This window comes from Thermobia domestica, chromosome 1, assembly GCF_964235325.1.
Source record: "Thermobia domestica chromosome 1, izTheDome1.hap1.1, whole genome shotgun sequence".
Lineage (NCBI taxonomy): Eukaryota > Metazoa > Arthropoda > Insecta > Zygentoma > Lepismatidae > Thermobia > Thermobia domestica.
Genome location: NC_137454.1, coordinates 220,296,657 through 220,312,288, shown reverse-complemented (window position 1 = coordinate 220,312,288; position 15,632 = coordinate 220,296,657). Strand labels below are relative to the sequence as shown.

The 15,632-nt window shown below is 34.3% G+C and overlaps 1 protein-coding gene across 2 annotated transcripts in view; it reads right to left on the bottom strand.

Annotated features, from left to right (window-relative positions):
- Positions 1 to 2,031: 2,031 nt before the first annotated feature.
- Positions 2,032 to 15,632, bottom strand: part of Parg (Poly(ADP-ribose) glycohydrolase) — a 58,096-nt gene continuing 44,495 nt past the window's right edge. For both annotated transcript variants that reach the window (XM_081770293.1, XM_081770296.1), the window contains 3 exons: positions 7,020 to 7,254; positions 5,418 to 5,555; positions 2,032 to 2,678 (listed from right to left, as the gene is read on the bottom strand). In XM_081770293.1, coding sequence (XP_081626419.1) covers positions 2,344 to 2,678; positions 5,418 to 5,555; positions 7,020 to 7,254 — 708 coding nt within the window. In that variant the 3' untranslated portion in view covers positions 2,032 to 2,343. The remainder of the gene's footprint in view (positions 2,679 to 5,417; positions 5,556 to 7,019; positions 7,255 to 15,632) is intronic.

Sequence of the window (15,632 nt, the reverse complement as noted above, 5' to 3'; positions counted from 1 at the left end):
CAAGAGGATGAGGCCTATAAGTACCTAAGAGGACAATTCCCTCGATTACGTGATGCCAAAGTTAAGAGGGTGTTTTCATAGGGCCACAGATTAGGCAACTATTCAAAGATCACAAGTTCGACGAAATTCTCCAAGGTGAGGAGAAAGCTGCGTGGGAAAGCTTGAAGAGTGTTTGTTCACAGTTCTTGGGAAGACACCGAGCAACAAATTACAAACAACTGGTAGCAAAGTTGTTATTGTGCTACGAAAATCTTGGTTGCAATATGTCTCTGAAACTCCACTTTCTTCATTCACATCTAGACTTCTTTCCCGAAGATTGTGGAGCAGTAAGTGGCGAACATGGTGAGCGTTTCCATCAAGATATTGCAGCCATGGAGAAGAGATATGAGGGAAAGTGGAGTTCTAACATATTGGCCGACTACTGTTGGACTATTGCAAGGGATGCTCCAGATATAACCTACAAAAGGCAAGCCAAGCGAAGACGCTCAAAATAAAATAAACATAATCCTGTACAAGGGATCACTTGAAACTTTTGTCTACATTGCAGTGTAGTTCTTGCACAAAAAGGTATTTGTACATATTTTTCATGTTTTGATGTTAATACTGATTTTTATTACGGAATTGTTAATGTTTAACTTGACCACGGTTACTTTATTTTCTGTATCGCTGTGAAACTGGTATTTGCGCAATTTTGAAAAAGGAAGTACAAGGGTATAGAAAGCTATAGGTTAGGGTACTTCTTAACTCTCCAGCTTATCACATCACAGTGAAATAGAAAAAAAAAAAGAAAAAAAACTGAAATGTGGGTTTTTACAAGGATTTTACTTAAATGTTCTATAAATATTAATACATTTTTATATATACAGCTACTGTTGTACAAGGGCGGTTTTTTTCACAACCTGAGCTAAGAAAATTCTTCTATTATCATTTCCTTTCATATTATGCTTAAATGAATGTAAAAATCGCAATTTCAAAGAATTTACATACTTTCGATCAAAATTTGTTGAACAGTGTAATCAACACAAGCTTACAGTCACAAATTCTATTGTGGATTTTATATATATAATTTCCTTAGTTTTGTGGCCGGACTGCGATCGGGTCCCAAATCGAACACACTACAGTGGCCAGATCTCATTTTCAATGTACATCTCGTCTTATATACTTTCATTGCTGATAAAGGATGTAAATAGAAATGAATCAAGCATTTGTTTCGTTTTGGGCCCACCTGTTCTATTTAGAAGGGTAATAATAATAATAATAATAATAAAAGACCAAAGTAGTACCAGAACAACATATGAGAAAGTATAATACTGCAATTTAAGTATTAAACTCTTTCCTTTATATTTCTTTTAAAAAATTTTTAAAAAATAAAAATAAAAAGTACTTCAGTGTTTCTCGAGTTAGGGGTGAAGTTAAAATTCAGATTAACGATGTGTTACCAATGTAAGTATTTCAATAATAAAGTACGTTTTTGCACTATTTTGCATATCTTTCTATCAAATTATGTATACGTTTATGAAATTGTCCTTTGAAACACGAGAATATACGCAAGTCATGTCAATTATTTTATTACTTTTAAATTACGTATAGTTTGTTCATTAACGTCACTAGAAACAGCTGTCAGTTTTCAGTTGTCAATCGAAGTAATGTGGTGAAAACTGATAACTTTACTGTAATAATATAAACACAATATTGACCCTTGAAGTATCTTTTAAGAATTTTTGGCTCATGATTGAGGCGGAAACTTTGTTACTGTGACACGAATTTTTTGATGAGACTGCATAGTCGATTTGCTTCCATGACCTTGAGGGCCTGTTTGTTAGAGATTTATATCAGACACCGATAGCGTGATTTAGTAATCCGCCAACTGCATCGATCGTGGAGTCCATGCTATTAATAGGTCTTGTCCTTCATAACCTTGGTGTTGTATAAGAACACGTAATACAGAAACTAAAAAGAGTCGTTGTGTTATCAAGTCGTGTACTTTAAACGGATCTCTTCACTTTTCAAACAACAATAGATAAACTACTATTTACACTGGTACACTTTATTCAGATTAATATTTTTGATGTACAAAACTTATTCTTTAAAAAGTCATATACAATAATTTACTGACAAAATAGACATAATTTACAATAAAATATACATAAAATCACAGTTTAAGCTACGCACCAACCAAGTTTAGTGCTCATAAATATTTTTATTAAAAAATATTGAAATCGTGACGTTGGTAATACTGGTATTACACATCTTTCGGCAAATTCACCGAACACTATTAATAATTATGACTTAAAATCTGTTGGCCAATTTCAGGAATATATGTACCTAATTTTAATCAATAGTTCACGTGCTATCTTGCGACGCACTATGGTCAGCCTCTTCTAAACACTGTAGAAGTCTACTTTCAGTAGATTTACATGTGTCCATTGAATCGCTTGATTTACTTACATCCATTACTTCACTTACTTCTGTCTTTGAATTCTTATTGCCATCACGAAAGTCCCCATTATCTTCAAGCTCATCCAAGACTTTTGCTATTTCTCTTTCTTCTTCCAACGTATTGCTCACATCCATTTGTCTCTGGTTGTCAGTTGTTTCGGCCCTGTTCTTGCTTACTCTTTCCTTATGACTGGAGAATGAAGACTCTTTCTTATGACTAAATGCTGATGAAGCCGCATCTAAAAAAAAAAAAAAAAAAAAAAAAGTTATATACTTAGAAACCGCATGTCTAATATAGGGAGCTAGAATAGACAAATGCTAATATGTCCATGAAAAAACAAAAATTTTTCTTGTTCGCTTTACTTCATTTCAAAATAGTTCGCATTGTTATAATCTTGGTAACCTGTGACTACAAGTCATAATCTTCCAGTTATCTCTACCTGTACCGCCAATTGTCACATACTGTATAAAAAAGTTTCTTATTTACATCAAAAACGGCGCTGCAAATACCACTTCAAATATCTATTGAACCAGTTTCTTCCTTCCTAAACTAAGATCTTCAACAAGCATATCTCAATAAATCATTTTGTGTCAACCATTCATTCCGTAACTGTCCCATTGCTATTTTATTCAATTAAATCGAATTTATGGATTGATATATACATAAGGATTGAGATGCGATTGGACTGAAAAAAACATGAATTCAGTGTTTCCGGTTTACCATACCAGTGCACTGCACTCTTCAACCAGTCACACCTTTTCACTCTTCAACTCGCTGTTCAGCCATTTCGACAACACAGATTGAACCAGAATTCCTGTTCTGGTTAGACAACCCTATGTCCATAATAGTGAAAGCCTGTGGTGTTGAACTAAATATTGTTAAAGAAATATAAAATCATTGAGCATAACCTTTAAGAGTGATAGAATGTATGTATGTTTAGTGGTTAAATTATCGGCACGGTAAGCCAGGGACCTGTGTTCGAATCTCAGTCCAGCCGTGCATTTTTTCTTTAACTCTTTGTACAACAACATTGTTTCTTTACATCATATCCTCTTAAGGATTCAATAAAACTTCTCAGTCAGACCAAACACATTGTTTCATTGTGAATTTACATTAAATTCGCGTTTTTACAAGATGCAGTGTGAAAGAATCGGTTTATTTCTTGTTTGAAAATAAGTTTTGTATTTGTAAAAAATATGGATTAAATACTTTTACGAAAAATGAACATTACTTCAAAAAACATCGCTCTCCTAGCACTCATTTTATGGCTTCAACTCGGACGTTCATTGACACAGAAAAGAGCTAAATCTACTTCTGTGAAAATCCCAATCGTGTCAAGAGTACGTATACTCTACTTTCCGATGGTCTCAATTTATACAAGGTAAAAGTTACTTGCGTACTATGAATGAATGCTTCTTGTGAATACTGTATGACTTGTAAACCAAATTGAATGCACACAGGTGATTATAGATGATCATCGGATATTGGAGTGAAATATGTCGATAAAAATTAATAAAACAGCTTGTGTTAATGATGAAACGGAAGAACACATTTGAAAGTTTAATATATCATATTCGTAATCTTCCTCGTGGCGAAAGATGGTAGCACAAACATAGTTTCCAAAATATAGCAGAAACCATTCTGTTTTTTTCTGCTGTTACCGTACAATGTGCATTCCGTAAACAGTTTGCAACTGCACCGCCCGGTCACCAAAGCATTCTGAGACTGTATCGACAGTTTAAGGAGACTGGTTACCTGTGTAAAGGTAAAACTACAAGACGTCCAAGCGTTGGGATATGCTAAGGCGCCTCTGAAGCACACAGGACTACCGCATAAATGTGTGCCGAACTGAATGAATGATTATGATTTAATGCAAACGTAAGCAGTGAAGTTATTTGTCCCCGTCACAATAAAGCCAATGGCCGAAAAAAGCCGCACATTAAAGATTCAAAATAAAACTATAGATCTATTTAAAGTTCTAAAAGTGTACTTCTAATCAAAATACTAAAAAATAAAGCCATTAAAACACAAAAAAACTATAAGAAAAAATCAATAGGTGGTAAGAAGAGTTGTGTGTTGTGTAACGAAATGAAGCCACATTGAACATTTGTATCAGTAGTTTAAAACTTAGGGCAGTTTCTCTATATTTTCAGGTATCACTCGTTATTGTGTGTGTTATACATTCTTTAATAAAACCCTTTCATTCATAATCATCCTGTACATATAATAAGAAAGATCTTAGCTATTACGTTCGAGTAAGCAAACATGTTTGTACGTCCAAAGAGGTCCGTTCTTAACATTTTTTATACAAAGAATTTTAAAATGGTGTTACTTTCAGTGCACATAAGCTTTCCGGACACCCTGTATTATCTTCCCATCTTCTAGGCTCACCCCGTATTAGTAATACAAGCTTACGAGTAAACAAACTAGTTTACAGATTTCATGATATATAAAAAGTAAAATCTCCTTACTATATATAAAGATCTAATTTTTGCGCATGCTATAATTTTACAAAAAATATAGGCTAATCTTGTGAGCGTTGTTTGTTTCCTTTTTATACTCAATGTTTCGCTTTCGTATTACTGAAACGTTTTCCCAGAGAGGACAATCCAAAGAGAAAGATCTTGAATTTCCTTTTGTATTATATTCTGGATTTTATTCTCATTCATGCCAGTAAGTAACAATCCCGCTTGCAATCCTACACTTGTAAAAATTTAAGATAATGACGACAGCAAGTACAGTAGCGTAAAAATAACTCAAGAACCTCTACAATCTGCCACTGAGAATGTTTGCTTGGCCGAAGAATAAAGCTGGATTGTACGACATGAGGAAATTTAAGATTTTCCTTAGGAATTTAATTCTTTAAAAAAAAATATAAAAAAAAGTAGTAGTAAACGAAAACAAAACATTCAATAGAAAAGCAAAATAAACAACACACAGAAAGTTATCTTTATTTCTTTAATGGTAACTAACTTACTTGTGGATGGTTTATGGGTATTCTTCGATGCTGTATCACCACTAATTGCATGATAAAGGTACTGGTAGAGTTGAATTGTAGGCTTTCCATTTTCAAAAGTTTTCTCGTGATATGTGCACAGCAACTTCCACAAGTCTCCTGAAAATGAATTATCATATAAGCCTAATTGCATATATATTAAAAATACGTTAATCTATTACGTCAAGTTTAAACTTTTTAAAAATTATTATGTAGAAGAATACAAATTAACCTCAGTTTCATTATTATGTTACGTTTATGTTTTTTTAAATTATTGCCTATACCAGCCCTTGTGGTCGAGAAATAACAGCTGTTACTGGAAACATGTTTTGTACAACCTACCTATGACTAAAGTAAAATGATATTTCAATATGAGAAGTAAGTGATCAATGCACAAGAAGAATTTTATATTAATCAAGGAAAACTTATTGTACCTACCTTCCACAATTTACCTTCAACCACGAACTTAAGATGTTATTTAGAGATATTGGCCTTGTCACAAATATTAAAGAAGAAAAGATAAGCAAATTGAAAACTAAGAATGTATTTGGTAGGTTTTATTTATAACACTGTTCTTTATCCTTTTTAAATCTTGTTTTCTTTTAATATTACTAGCGACACCATTATCTCCGGATGAGATTAAATATCGAAATTAGAAAGCCCGTCCTGATAATCTAGTGGGTAGTGCACTCGATTAAGGTGTACGGGTACCAGTGAGGGAACATTGAACGCATTACGATGGTTAAAATTCCATCTCAAATTGTTGATCCATGTCTCATACAGCCTCAGTACTCAAAAGGGACGCTCAAAGGACTTTACTAAACAAACAAACAAACAAACAAACTGAAATTGTGGACAGCAGAAATGGTAGTCTTAATGTGACAAGGCAGCTCCTATGAATGATTACGTGATCGTTAAGTTCATAAGTTATACTGGTTATACGAACAAAACATAGCATATTATCATACACAATGCTAATTTTCACGATGTTTCGAACCCTCACCCCTTCGCAAATATAGAGAGAAACAGGTAAAAATATGTGAACATGCCTCACCTCAAAAATTTACTTTTCTTTTTCTTTCTTTGTCGATTTGCATCAACACTACCACTAAATATCTGTGCAATGTGTTAAGGTTTTAAAGTTACCTGGTTTGAAACACAATAGAAATAAAGTAGTTAACGCAAATGATAAGTTTCACTTTACTTTTCGTTGAGAACAACCAATTCTGTGGTTAACCTCCAGTATGTAAAGTAAATATCTCGAATTCTATACCTGGAATAAGTTCCATTTTCACTAAGGAAATCAAAATTAAATGACCTTCCGATACCGAGAATTTATGTAGTAGCTCACGTTATGTTTGCTTCTAAAAAGTGAACCATCCCATCGCGAATTGTATTTATGTTGTATGTATGTCAAGAAAAATCTTCAATTAAACAACTTGCCAGAAAAAGTCAACTGAGATAATCCGTTACTCAATTTTCGTTTTCCAACATTTCGTATTATCTATACAACTACCTATCATCGCCATATGAAGAGTTAAATAAATAAATCAAGAATACATGATATAATGGTAAATTCCTTACCCACTGTAATTTTGTGCTTTTGCAAGAAAACGTGCATATGATGTATGTCATCTCTGAGTGTACTATCACCAAATGTAAAATACAATAAATCTCTTCCAGTTTCTGCTGCTGCCATTAACTGTAAAAGGACTTTCAAACGTGCATTGCCTCTGTAAACGCCACAGCCCCAATTGCCTGTAGCAACAGCTGAAAGTTCATCATTAGGAACATCTGCACTATAAAATCCAGCATACGCCTAAAATACAAGACATAATTTTAAGATTACAACAAAAATAAATAAAATACGTAATATTGGCACAATATCGAACTTAACAATAATTTAGAACTGTATGATACAGCTATCCTATGAACTAACATCATCAGACGATGAAAGAAAATTTTAGAGACAGAACTAACCAAATTAAACGCAAAAAATGATCTTTAGTATGAGTGTTTCTCTACGTTTTTTTCTACAAAGATATCATTTCGTTCATTCTGTCAAGAAAGAAAGAAAGAAAAAAAAAAGTCTGGGGAAACAGAACTTCTCACGACAAATATTTAAGTTGCTTCTTCGTCCGTTACTTCTGTTCTATCCTTGGTACATGAAACTGAAAAGTAAAAAATGGTTTTATTCTTATGTATTACTCCGATTTAAACAGGTGCTTGATAACACCCACAAAAACCTCAATAACGTTAGAAGGACTTAAATTTGGAACAAAACAATCTGCTAGACAAAATGTCACGTAACATCGTTCAGGTCGATAACCATTATAAAGAAAACCATTCTGCTCTATAGGATTCACTGACAAAAACGTAAACAGCGCATAAGTTAACCATCTTAGGCGATGTAAGCTTTGGAACAGGCTAAAGCATGCTTAGCTTATGTTAAGCTTACGTTAAAGTATTTTCGTATACAAGTAGTAACAATACTCATGATTCGTTACTTTATTATTATTCATCTATATATGAAATGGAATCTTTTAAGCAAAAGAAACAGACGATCAACTGGATAAAGCATTTGTTCTATCCTCCAATCCCATACAAAGCCAGATGTAGAGTTCACAGTATCTTATTTACATTATCATAAGATGTAAATCAAGGTTGATTGCTTTAAATCAAAGCGAACTAAATAGAATGACTTTTTAAAGATTTATCGTGCTTAAAACGGAAATAAAATGCAGTATTTCTGAGGATCGCTGGACACTAGTCGAAGGTAAATCTGAAAGAAGCAACTTAATTCATACTATGAGACAGTGGGATCTTAGTGTAATGCAAGTTTAAACGAAATATCTAATTATTTAGATTCAAGTTAACGGTTCATGAATTTTTGACAATGCACTTAAATTAATAATTTTATATTGTACAGGAGACTTGAGAAGAAAGCTTGAATCCATTTATCATTCAATAATCACAATTTTTAATTCGGATTCTACATATTATGGTAATTCATATTATAGCCTTTTTACCATAACTGAAACGTCTACGTTATGCATAGAATTAATTTCAAACGATTTAGTCCGTTATACTATACATAACAGGCTGAATAGTTTGAGATGAATTTTTAAACATAGTTAGTACCTACCTCAAGTTGAGTTTTTACCATATCATTTTGATTAAAATGACTATTCTAAAGGGGGAAGGGATTTGAAGTATGAGTTGAAAATAGAGAAGCCCGTTAGCCTCCCAAGTTAAGAAGATAAATCATGCGCTCACAGAGACGAAACGAAATGACGCACTTATCTGCCAAGCGATCGGGAGTTTGTCTAAAACTTGGTGCATAAGCTCAACATCAAAAATAATTTGACACCTATCTCACCGCTTTCGAAAATTCCGCTTTTAGGGAAGAAGGGGAGTTTTTACATTTTTTTTTCCTTCCACATTTAAATTGATGTCTGACACCTCATCACATGAAAACGGCAGAAACGTTTGAAATGATTTAAAAAAAAAAAAAAATGTCATGTTACTTTCATAACTGCGTATCCTAAGGAGGGAAGGATGTTCAAAATATATGCCAAATTTAGAGCAGCTCACGTTTGGAAAATAGGACTTCGTATATAAACTTTTTATGACAGATAAGTGGACACGTTGTAACGATCTGAAAACCGATCGTTTCAAATCTTATTTGTTTTGGTTCACATTGTGATTATTGATTGCTTTTATTTTATTCTAAATACTTGTTTATTTAATTTTAAGCTTATTGTTATTAATTTTAATACGTTACCATTAATCTACAAAACAAATTTTATTAAAATGAGTCGATAAATTATAGTTTTCTGGGATACTAAATGAATCACTGGGCGGAAAGTGCTTTAAATTCTGTAGACATGCATTTTTATCTTTTTCTAATTATTAATCGATTGATGGATATACAAGATAAACAGTGAAAGTTAATATATGTAAAATCGAATTAATTTGAGGTTTAAAAGAATTTATAAGGTTATTTAATCAAACTACCATAAAATATTGAAAATTTATATTCTTTTGTGCAGTAAATAAATATAGACGGTAAGACGTGTTTTTGGAATATCGTTGAAATGTACCATAATATGAATTGCTAAGAGCTTAGCACCGCCTACTTTCGTATCCCAGATGATTCCCAATGCTAAATTATTAAGTTTGATTTTGTATGCAATAATTATTTTATTAAATAATATGAATTTTACGGAATTTAGAAAACTAATATTACAGCCTATGTACTAACACGAGATGGATGTTACGGATGTTTTATATGTATTCTTAGCCATTGTTTATAAAGCTTCGCAGTCATGTGGAAATGTCGTTGTCTTGAAATAATATATGTACTGGCTGTAGGAAGTAAAAGGGTGCTAAGAAACTGGTGTATTCTATAATCCGGATCGTTTGAAAACAGACAGCTGTAACATAGCTCTTGTATCCTGATATTTGAAATAAACATTAAATTTTTGGAACCAAGATTTGGAATCCGTATTATTATTGTTTGATTGTTAAATGCTGTGAATCTACTTCCACGCATGATATCCGGACCTGCTTGACTGGTGCTACTTGTAATGGAAGTCCGAAATACAAATTATATAAAAGTTAAGGTTTTCTTATGGCAACGAATGGTTGGTACTATAGAAAATGGGTAGTACTAGTGAGTTTTTGTAGAAAATCAATTTTTAACAGCAACAACGTGCTCCAGCGTTTTAGAAAATTCCGCTTCTCTTAGGTGAGAAGAGGCGGGTCCGTTAATATAACATCGCCGTTCTCTCTATCATCATGGGAAAACAGCTGAATCGTTTGAAATGAACTTCTGAACATAGCACTGGCTCGAGTCGGGTTTTGATCATCTCATTTTCATTAAAATCCGAATCTTAAAGGAGAAGGGGAGTTAAAGAGTTACGTCAAAAATTGTGCACCTCACAATCCTCAGATGTTAGGAAGAGGGAACTCAGTATTTAAACTCATTGAAAATAAGCAGGTGTGCCAAAAAGGTTGAATCGTTTAAAATGAATTTTTAAACATATACACGACGGATAAAATGTAGTGGCAACACTTCTCACGTCAGAGCGCTGTGTCTCAGCACCACAAGAACGGACATATAAGCTAGTTGTTTAATAAATAAAAAGAAAAATATTAAAAAAGAAGTCATTATTAATTAGAAATAACTTACTACTAAAGTATCTTGCATATTGTGACATTATCTTCGTCGTGTTCAGTGCAGACAGCTTGAAACAAATATTTATATGCATGTACAGTTATGTTCACAGGCAAGTTCTAACTGTATATCTTGAATCATTTTACACTTTTAACGCAAAAGATACTGATATTTACGATGAGACAATTATGATGAGAGAAGTATAAAAAAATGTATTCAATTTATAAACAAAACACTTTTTTTAAAGGCTATAGTCTCTGTAACGAAAAATTAAGATTACCGTACATTATCTTTCTTTCGTCCAATCGTTGTGAATTGAATTCGCAATACCACGGTGACTGCGCCCGCTCTTAGAAGTTGGGTGAACAATACTGTACTTATATTGAGTAACTGTCACGTGTGAGAAACACCTAGCAGAAGATATAACATAAAATCGGGAAATTCCTGATTTCGTTTTTATTTTAACAGATTTAATAAACAAATCTGCAAAAAAACTTAGGTTGTCAACTAAGGAAAGGAATGTCATTTAAATTTTATTCATTTTTTTTTCAAATCAAGTACAAGTGATTTAAATTTTAAAATGCCAATAAAATTATTTTTTCTAAAAATATTTTTTTTCAACCGTGAGTAAATTATTTGACTTTTCTCTAATCCTTTTTATTCGAAAAATATGGTTAAGTGATAGTGTAATATGCATCAAGTGAAGGTGGGTATTTTCCACTGAGTCTATATTGTTATATTTCCCTAATGTTTTTATTTCTTTTACTTCTATTTTTATCCACCATGAACAGGGCTGCAGGGGAGAACCAAAAGCTTCTCTGAGATGATAGAGTTAAAATTTCTGAGTGTGTTAGCATACTGTCTAAAGTAAGCAGTTTTTCTAGCACGAGGAGGAAGGAGGAAAATGTGTTAAGATTCACAAAGGGCCTATCCAGTTTGCGATAAGGACCAGACTGTGTCACGTGATCAGATTAAAAGTCACGTTGCGTGCTAAATCGAGTCTGGAGATTCCAAATCCAGATGTGAGATATTTCAAGCATGTAATCTCCGCGTAATTCGATGAAGATGCATCTACTTTACCATTATTTTTACTTGACTTTTGATAATGTTCTATTTATATGTACCTTACGTGCTATACATCGTTTTTGAGTTCTTCATTATATCTTTTCAATAAGTTTACTTATTACTTCTCTACTTAAGCCGTATTCTTATTACAGTTTTTGAGATATGTGGATGACTTCATTTTTTTCACTGATTTTCCACTGACTTTAATGTTCATGTATTGTGACTTTTTACTATGTTCCAATGTTTTAGGACAATTTCTTTTTTGAATGTAGAATCTACATAATATGTTCTATATTTAAGCTGAACTTCAGCCATCTTCGTCTTTTGATTTCTGAGATAAGTGGAGGAATTATTTGTTTGTCATTGATTTTCCATTGACATTAATGCTAATGTACAATATGAATGTATATATTTGTTACTTCACTAAAGTACAATAACATGCTAAAAACAACATTCATACTAGTGGACTGTAAGGCTTGATTCGTACACCACATGAATGCAACCCAACATAAATTCACTGTATTTAATGATTACAACTTCAGTTTGCACAGAAAAATAATACACGAGAATAAACATATTCACAAGGTCTTTAATTGTAAATGATTGTAGTTCGATGGCTTACTGTTTGTGTTATATTGTATAATGTTCGACCCTGATATATGGTCCACCAAACTGAATGTTCTTGCTGCCTCCACACTCACTCACACTAAACAATAGAAAAGCGTTAAGCCACTTGAACACTGTTGCCAGCTAAAGGCACACTCACTGTAAAACACACAAATAATCCCAAACATACTCCCCCCTGTTGGTCAGCTAAGGTCTGACCAAATAAAACAAAATGATACATATAAAAAACGAAACGAACACAAAACTTGAAGCAATATTACAACTGTACTTATTTTTTTTTTTTTTTTTACACAAATCTCAATTCTAATCCTTGTTACATGGTAATGCAACTAGTTTCTTGATGGAACGTTTATATGTTCCAGTTGTAGTACGAACCGTCACTACACGAACTAAGAAATCCTTTCCTGGGAACACTTTTTCAATGATGCCCAATTTCCACTGCAATGCAGGAACGTTGTCTTCAATCAGCAAAACTACATCTCCGACCTTGAGATTGTGTTGCGGTGAAGTTGTCTTAGAGCATTGTTGAAGACCATGTAAATAATCTCGGGACCATCTGCCAACGAGATAAGCGGTTGTGTCGTAGATCGGTGAGGTTAGGCTCTGGTAAAGCTGTAAGTGTTTCTCCAATTAAGAAATGTCCAGGGGTGAGAACACTAATGTCGTTAGGCTCACTTGATAGCACTGTAAGTGGTCGAGAGTTGAGACAGGCCTCAATCTGTGTGAGTAATGTTGCAAACTCTTCATATGTTAACACTGCACCTTTTGTAATACGAACTAGATGGTATTTCATTGATTTTATGCCGGCTTCCCATAGTCCTCCAAAATGCGGCGAATTTGGTGGTATGAAGTGCCACTGAATTCCTTCGGTCGATGTAAAATCATGAACTTGAGAACTAAAAGGATCTGATGAAAACAACTGATACAATTCTTTCAATTCGTTGTTGGCTCCAACGAAATTTGTGCCATTGTCGCTGTATATATTGAGACATCTTCCTCGTCTGGCTATGAATCTGCGTAAAGCTGCTATGAATGACTGCGCACTAAGATCTGTTACTAATTCCAGATGTATTGCCTTGGTGGATAAACAAACAAATAACGCAACATATGCCTTACGTACAGATCTATTTCTAACTGCTCCTGATTTTATGTAAAACGCTCCAGCGTAGTCCACGCCTACGTTTACGAACGGTCTGGCTTGCTGCACACGAGCTGCTGGCAACTGTCCCATAAGTTGTTTTGAACCACTGGCCTTTAACTTGAAACACGTGAAGCAATGATGGATCACTTGTTTTACTACCTGTTTGCACCTGATGATCCAATATTTCTGGCGTAGTGATGATATTAATAATTGGGGTCCAGCATGAAGTAATCTTAAGTGTTCTGCTTCAACTATAAGTTCTGTTAAGTGTTGATTTGAAGGCAGAACTATTTGATGTTTGGCGTCAAACGGAAGTTGACTATTCTCCAATCTTCCTCCAACTCGGATCAGGCCTTCACTATCTAAAAATGGATGTAAATTGTTCAATTTACTTCTTGACGGAACAATGTTTCCATTACGAAGATGCTGCAATTCGCTGTGAAACCCAATTTCTTGTGTCCATTTGATGCAAACATGGAGCGCTGTATGGAGTTCTTGTACTGAAAGACCTTCTGTTAGTTTGTTTTGCTTGTGTCTGATGTTATGAACAAAACGTCTACAATATGCTATTGTCCTAACTAACCTTGACAATTTTGAGAATCTTGTTATGGTTTTATTGCACCAATTGTCTAAAGTGACTGTCAATGTTATGGTTCCCTTACTCTCTGGAACTTGATCTGGTTGCAATGAATCCTTACTTGTCACTGACCAATTAGATTGTAAACTAGAAAGCCATTGTGGACCGTGCCACCATAATGAATTGTCCTTTATGGAAACTGCATCTATTCCTCTTGAAATCAAGTCTCCAGGGTTGTCTGAAGAAGTTACATGTTTCCAACAGCTAACGTCAGTTAAGTCTTGAATTTGAGCCACTCTGTTGGCCACGAAAGGTTTCCATTTATTACACGGAGAAGCTAGCCATGCCAACACGATTTGGGAGTCGGTCCATAAATGGACACTACTTATGTTCAATTTTAAAATTGGTAAAATCTTGTGAACTAACTTTGCCAAAACAACTGCTGCGCATAACTCCAGACGTGGGAGAGTGATTTTCTTGACTGGGGCCACACGTGATTTAGCACATAATAACTTAACTGATATTTCTCCTTGTTGATTGATCGATCGCATATAAATGCAAGCTCCATATGCTCTTTGAGAAGCATCTGAAAAACCATGGATCTGAATCTCCGCTATGTTTCCTTCAACGAGTACATATCTGTCGAATTTAATCTGATTGATTAGTGGAAGTTGCTTGTACAATTTAGTCCATTTCTTTGCCAATTCCATCGGTACACTGTCGTCCCATTGAACCTTTTGCCGCCACAATTCTTGCAAAAATATTTTGTATGAAATGACAACTGGTGAAATTATTCCTAATGGATCGAATATAGAGGCAATGATTGAAGCAACCTGGCGTTTAGTAATGCACTCTTGAACCTTCATTGTTGACGTCTTGCTTTCAACGAGAAATATATCCTTGTCTGGATGCCATGACAATCCTAATGCCTTGACGCCTTGGCCTTCGTGGAACTGGATTGGACGCTGCACTTCTCGAAGCTCTGGCGAGATGGATTCCAATAACCTTGGATCATTCAAACTCCATTTCCTAAGTATAAAACCTCCCTTTCCCAGTAACTCTATCAATTGCTTCTGGACCTCTAGAGCTTGCTGTATGTTGCTCATGCCACTACAAACATCGTCAATATAGAAATCTCGACGTAATATTTCTGCTGCTACAGGGTAATTATACTCTTCTTCGTCTGCTAATTGCTGTAGGCATCTTGTGGCCACAAATGAAGCACATACCGTACCATACGTCAGTGTTTTCAACTCAAAAACTTGAATCGGTTCATTTCTAGATCTTCTCCATAATATACGTTGTAATGGCGTGTCTTCTGGATGAACATTGATCATGCGATACATCTTAGCGATATCTGCAGTGAATACTACCGAATGAGTTCTGAAGCGCAAAATGATAGAAAACAAATCTTGCTGTATTGTAGGACCAACTAAGAGAATGTCGTTGAGGCTTTTTCCGCTGTCAGATTTTGCTGAAGCATCAAACACTACACGGAGCTTTGTTGTAGAGCTTGTGGGCTTAAAAACTGCATGATGTGGCAAATAGTATGCAACGCTAACGTCCTCCTTTTTACGCTCATCTATCCTTACCATGTGACCAAGATCT